The 6,952-nt window shown below is 31.2% G+C and overlaps 1 protein-coding gene across 2 annotated transcripts; it reads right to left on the bottom strand.

The window, feature by feature from the left end:
- Positions 1-632: 632 nt before the first annotated feature.
- LOC111506336 (dnaJ homolog subfamily C member 8) lies at positions 633-6,454 on the bottom strand. Of its 2 annotated transcripts, none has more exons than XM_023161368.2 (4): positions 6,200-6,454; positions 5,768-6,134; positions 4,425-4,549; positions 633-1,788 (listed from the first exon to the last, which is right to left on the bottom strand). In XM_023161368.2, the coding sequence occupies exons 1-4, from the start codon at positions 6,257-6,259 to the stop codon at positions 1,666-1,668; spliced, it is 675 nt and encodes a 224-aa protein (XP_023017136.1). In that variant the 5' UTR covers positions 6,260-6,454; the 3' UTR covers positions 633-1,665. The 2 variants fall into 2 exon arrangements, with proteins under 2 accessions (XP_023017136.1, XP_023017135.1); XM_023161367.2 differs by having other exon boundaries at positions 4,425-4,661; positions 5,814-6,134; positions 6,200-6,450.
- Between the last annotated feature and the right edge of the window lie 498 nt (positions 6,455-6,952).

Raw genomic sequence — 6,952 nt, 5'->3', positions numbered from 1 at the left:
CTGAAATTGCAAAGGCTGCTTCTCAAAAGCTTGGAAAACTGTACACACCCCAACAACTTTTGATGCTTTATGAAGCTCAGATCAGACCTTTTTTGGAGTATTGTTCGCATGTATGGAGTTCCGCTCCCAAGCATACCCTGATGATTGGAGCATCCGCCAGATTAGAGACGCGAACATCACTTGCTGGAACATCGAAGAAAGGTTGGGGATTTGTCTCCCTTCTATAGATACTTTTACAGGAAGTGTTCAAGTGGGCACATTTGATTCCACCAAGAGCAGTACATATCAGAAAAACGTGATGGACTGGCTGCTCATCATTTTGAGGTTCACTTTAGTACACCTCAAACTTCACTGTTTAAGAACCCTTTCATTAGGGTAACTGCATTTATGTGGAATAAAATTCCTGAGAACGTTTTTCCGAATAGATTTAATCTCCAGCGATTAAAATCCAATGAGAATCACTACTTTCGCACAGGCGCCTTAAGGATTTTCCTGTAGTGCTTGCGTTTTGTCCTTATAAGAAGATAATAATAACTATTCATACATGCATTTTTTTTAAATTTCAATCAAATTCCCATGAAACTACAGTTATATCTCAGAAATCCATCGAAACTTTAGTCAGACACTAAAAATAAGTGGAACAAAAATATTTTTATTCAAGATATTTCTGTCGATAACTTCTAAAATAATTTGAAAGAACCCCGGGATACTGTCATACTCAACTAAAGAAACAACTATTCTTAACCAACATATGTATATAATATACAAAGCATGTCACAACGAGTTAAATCAGAAATCACTCATATTAATTAATTTATGAATTCGTCTGAGGAAGCTTTCATTAAGTGAAACACATGTTGCAATTTTATAAACTGTTCAGTGAAAATCTCACAATGAAGTGTTACTTGAATATTCATAAAACTTTCTATTTTTTGGGATCAAAAAATTATTAAGTTCAGATACAAATTTATTGATTCATCAATGGCATACAAAATCCAAATATTTTCAGTAATGACTAAACGAGCAAAAAATAAGGATAAGGTATTTCATCATGAAAATTTTGTGAGATCATTATGATAATGAAAATATATATACCTATATAGCAACTCTCATGTTTCATTTAGATTTAAAAAAGTAGATGATTGAAAAATGATGATTTCGTAATACATGAAAGTCACCAAATTATTTTTTGGGGCTAATCAATTGAGATTCTAATAAAAATTTTAGTGAATTAAAGTCACTAAAATTAAATTGCGAATTAAACTCACAATGAAAAGTTCACAACTAATCTAAATGAAAACAAAACTAAATTCCCAATAGTATGAAAAAAAATCATTCTATATAAGAAGTTTTACTATTAGGTATATATTACAACGCACCAGCTTTTATTTTCAGACATTTTTTTTTGTGTCACTGCTTTGAAAGTTCATTCTATTTACGTCTAAAACACAATTAACTCAAAGTACCTTCTGATATACACTTAGAGAAAACTCCTTCTGACATCTCTTGTACATTTTTCATTTCACTCACACAAAATTAGGGAAAGCAATACAGTTTCTTCCCATGCATTAGTTTATCAAATAATAAAAAATATTATTTTTTATAATTAATACTATAATAATTACAATAACTAGCCCTTATATTGTTTCTGTTTTCTACAAATCTTTAAGATCGTGATTCAGGCTTATTTTTCGGAGGTTTAAATACTTTGATTTTTTTACTGGTCTTCTTGTCCTTGCTTTTGGAAGTGAAGGTTTGCCAGCTGTTGACTCGATTTTGGCGAGATTCCTGCAAAAATATCGGGTTTAACATTAGAAAAAGATAATCAAAATATAACTGTAATTTTATCTAGAAACACCCAAAAAATTGTCTGTCTGATATCACACATCTGTGTTTATGTGGGGGTAAATCAATATAAGAAATTGGTTTGTATAAGTATTATTCAAAAAAAGTTCAAGTGAACATTTTACAGGAGGTTGAAAAACTGTCAAATTAATTATTTCAATATTTTGATAAATCATATGGCTGAGAATTTATGGCCTCTACAAAAAGTTATATTTTTTCAAAAATTTGAATAAAAAGTAAAACTCGAACCCATGGCGTAATCTTTTCACCAATAGAAAAAAAAAATTTGTTCAAATGATTTTGAAAAAGAATCACCAAATTCCTAGTCCAAATCATTCTTGCCATTTAGTTTTTGACTCCTCAGAAGAAAAAAAAAATAGATAAATTAAAAACAATATTTAGACAATATTTCGGAGCTTAAACTTGGAATTGGTCAAAATCACGACTTTAAACATGGAATTTAACAATCCTGGGTTCAAGGCGAAATAAAATAAAATTCCTAGTTTGAACTCAGGAGTTGACAAAAAGCTCCAGATTGAAGTAGGAGTCTAACAAAATTATCATCATTAAATTATGTCTTCAACCTCCGACATTGTTGAAGTCCGACATTGACATTCCATTTTCACACTTGGAATTTCATTTTTGAAATTAGTAGATATGGTATGCTAGATAAATGTGAAATTCAGAATATATTGAACTGAATTGTCTCACTAATTCTATTGCCCATGAGTGACAGAAAATGAAGCCAGGGAGTAGAACAAGATATCATAACCTGGAAAGTTTGAACCGTGAAGTTTATTTATGATATTCAATTTTACTAAACCACATTTTGAACCATTTGAACTAATATCGATGATTATTACAATTTGTTGTTGTTGGAATGGATTAATCAACATAGACGTAGAAGATGTGGAGCAAGAGCATTTCGATAGGAACACCTTTCCACAAATTGCTCTCATCACCTTTTATATTCTTATGTATCTTAATTACGATTTTATGCAAAAAGAAGTTCTCAAGAAATTACAGGATCAAATCATTTTGTGAGTATTAATCTTATATTAAACAAAACTATTCACTTATCAAACTATTCTGAAAAAATGAATTGATAATATACAAATTATTTCCCTTGAAAGACATATTTTTTGACTATTAAAATACTCCTATGTACAAATCTATGTCAAATCTAGGAAGAGACTTGAAAAATCTTTCTCTGTTCTCTCTCTCTCTCTCACTCTCACTGTCTTATAACAAACACAGATAGTGGGCAGGGCCATAACAGAATTCAGAAAGCTGTTCCTACATTTAACGAGCTGTAATGTAATACATTCATTGTCCTATCCTTTTTACAATATTTCAATATTTTGAAAACCAATGGAATAATTAATTCCTTTTTTTTGAATTAACATAAAAAATCAATGAATTGAAACATAAATTATATTGAAGGTTTCATTTTCAATACCAACAAATGCTTCATCAATATATCACAGAAAAGATTCAGGTATTATTACTGGAAAAGTAAATTAACAACCTTTTCTATATGTAGAATTAAATTGTTTGGGTTTTGTGTCACTTGTGAGTATGAATACAAAAAGTAGCTGCCTTTTGATGAGTTTGGTCTCATTAATACTTGAAAATATTTTTGATGCAACTGACCAGACTTTAAGAACTGCACAAATAATAAATTAAGTTCGTTTGCTAGTTCACTCCACAAAAATTTTGCACAATGACGAGTATAACTTGTCTATTACCTAAGAAAGTCTAAACAAATGATTTCATTTAAGTTTTCTGCTCGATTACCTACTGTATGCTTTTTTACATATTTTATATAAGTAATAACAGAAACTTCTGCTTCACCAAACGTCACTTCACGTCAAGTGAAAACAGAAGTTATGTACTATCACAATTATAAGCATTCGATTGGTGGAAAAGTTATTGTAAAGTTTGACAATATTTTTATTCGATTTCCATCCTCCTTTCTACTCCATTGTTTGAAGAACAATGACAGAAAAACGAGGGTGTAGAAATTCAAGAATAGCAGTTCTGATTGATGTCATGTAGTTTGTAAATTTGTTTAATGATCATTGCATTTGATTAATCACTCAGCCGAATTGGCTCACTCTTGACTTCCCCGTTTATCACAATGTGTAAAGAAGGTAGTTTCAAAAGTCTGACTTATGCTACCATTAATATGGTTCTCATTGCTCTTATTATTCACAAAAAAAACAAGATCAGCATGTTTTTTGCCTGGATAAATCAACAATTACAAATTTGCTAACAATAACCCAATTTGTGCTGAATTCATTAGAACAAAAATACCAAGTGGATGTAATTTAACAAGATTTTTCCAAGGCATTCGACACAGTTAATCATACAGTATTGCTTGGGAAAAAAAATAGGGTTTTACGGAAATTTATTAAAATGATTTGCAAGCTTCTTTTTGGTGAACATTAGTAATGTTTTGCTAATGTCTACAAAAAATTCAAAAAATGCACTTATATCAACAGACAAAAACAAAAAATAAAATTCATTTATTGAGATAGTTACCAAGATTTCGATTTTTTCTGCTGAAATTCACTAACCTCAAAGTTTTTCTGCCACTCCTTTTGTGCTTTAGCATTTTCCTCATCTTCTATCTCTGCCTCTCGTTTCCGTTTTCTTTCTTCTTGGTCACGGTCAGCTAGTTCACGTCTTTTACGTTCCATATCTGCAAAGAGTTTCATTGTGAGGACATAAATGGCATGTTTATATTTAGCAGGATCATCTTCTGGTATGCCATCTTTTCCTTCTTTTTTAGCTTTCTTTCTTTTCTCTGCAAGCTAGAAAGCCTCGTGAAATAAGTATTACAAAAAGTCATTTAAAATGGTAAACATTCACTTTAAGGCCTTGCTACTTTTGAAGATAAGCCACTCAAAAGTCAAAAAATGTACTATTTTAAGAAATCGCTTGGAGTAATAAAAACTTGTAAAATGAGAACTTTTTTTCACAATTGCATGCCACAGACCTATTAGCTTGCTACTTCAATATTTTCTTCCATACATAAAGTTAAATGTCCTCAAAATAGTTCTTTATGAAACTGACTAACTTTTACGTGAAATTTTTTCATTAGTTTTTTTGGAAGTGTTTTAAAATTGAACTAGAAATGAATATGATGGCAAATTCATATGGCAATGGATAATATACAAAATACCACTTTTTTTGGCATTCAAAATATAAGCCTGCCTAAATTGATTCCATGTTTTTGTTTGTGTAGCATTTCATTTGAAAGAAGACTTTTATTTGGAATTAAAAAAAAATGTACATATAATGAAATGAGACACAGCATTTAAGTTTGTTTTAAATAGCAAATACATTGTTAGTTATTGGCTGATGCTTCCATTTCTGTGATTATAGGCCCCTTTCACAAATAATTCAACAACTATGCATTTGTTAAAAGTAATTTTGACAATATGTACAGTGTACTTATATAATGTGTGAATATCTGCAGGGAAAGTAAAATTATCAAAAAAAAGAACCAGTTACTTACAGGTTAATGGATCAGAAATACTGCTTTAAAAAACTGAGGATCTTTTTGTCTTCTAGGGTAAAGCTGAGTGAAATTTTTGAAATTTAGCAACATTATTTTAATTTTTTGACTCTGGAATGTTTTCTTCATACTGACAATAACAACAGCTCTAGTGAAGTGACAATATTATTCAGAATATGATTTCAAAAAGAGTTACTTTTGTGAACACATTTGTAATGAGTAAAGGTGTGTAACATATTATCTTGGAAAAAAAGGTGTCATTTAACTAGTTTCCATCACAAGAAATGATTTCTTGAAATAGTATATTTAACAACTTTGAGCATCTGAAACCCCAAAAGTGTGTAAGTCTGATAAGAATATTTTCAAAAACTAGGGCATATTGTTAAAACGAATATTTACCCACAAAGTTTCCATAAATCTGGTAGAAGTATTCAAAGACACATACCATAATATCTGTTCTTCCTACGGCCTCTTCAATTATATCCATACATTTTTTCCTGGTTTCTTCATTTTCGAGTGTCTTCCAAGCCTTATTGACAGCTTCGAAGGCTTGTTGGGCCCTGTCAGGATCATCCTGGTTTTTATCGGGATGCACAAGAATGGACAGTCTTCTGTATTTCTTCTTTATTTCTTCGATTGATGTATCTGGTTCGACTTGTAACACATCAAAAGGATTTAAATTTCGATAAGTGGAACCAGGTCTCAGCAATCTCTCAATCTGTTGTTTGGGTGTTAGTACTGAATCTCGTTTTTCAATTTCTTTCACCTATAATCACACATTAAATCATTATATCGGAATGCAACAAAGAGAGAAGGGTTCAAACTACTTGCCTCTGTGTAGAATTCGTTGAATTTCGTATCTTTTTCTGGCAGTGGAATATTACAAGTCATTTTGTCACTAATATACTTTTATTACAAGTATTCTATGTTACTTTTCCATCAAACCTCGAATGACCTTGTTTTAACAGTATTATGAAAATTGGAAACTAGAATTAGAAACCACAAACATAAACACTTTGATTTGCAAATAAAAGAATACTTGACATTTATCAAGATTTTTGTTCATGCTCACAAAACAGCCACGATGTCAAATGTCAAGACAAAGATTCTCTCTCTCTCTCTAGATTTTCTTGGCTTTTGCTTCCGTACGGCGCATTTAGCCAGCTCTATTCGGGGGGTTACAGCGTTGTCTGATCGGTGATCATGCTGTAATCCATATTGTTTCTTGGAATATATTCGTTCTTCGGAGACTTGTATCTGTGTATCTTCGTGTGCTAAGGATATAAGACAAAGATTAATAGCGTTTCATATAGGGACATAGGGAAAACTAATGTACATTTACTGTATTTCAGTTGGCTACCTGCGCAGAGAACTAGCAAAGAATTTAACGTTTCATGACCAGTAGTGGTACTACGATATTTGAATTTTTCCAGCTCACTCATTAAAATGACAACACTTAAGGTAGGATTTAAGGTTTTAAGATGTATGTCGCAAGTTTTGATTTGTAGGACTCATGTTCTCATTCGGTACTACTGAAAACTTACAGCTCGTGCAATCTGGACGATTGAAATCATTTCAACACAT

This window comes from Leptinotarsa decemlineata, unplaced genomic scaffold (genome assembly GCF_025532065.1).
Source record: "Leptinotarsa decemlineata unplaced genomic scaffold, Ldec_3_MD MMD2_tig00000199_RagTag_RagTag, whole genome shotgun sequence".
Classification (NCBI taxonomy): domain Eukaryota; kingdom Metazoa; phylum Arthropoda; class Insecta; order Coleoptera; family Chrysomelidae; genus Leptinotarsa; species Leptinotarsa decemlineata.
This window is presented reverse-complemented; position numbering and strand designations above follow the sequence as displayed.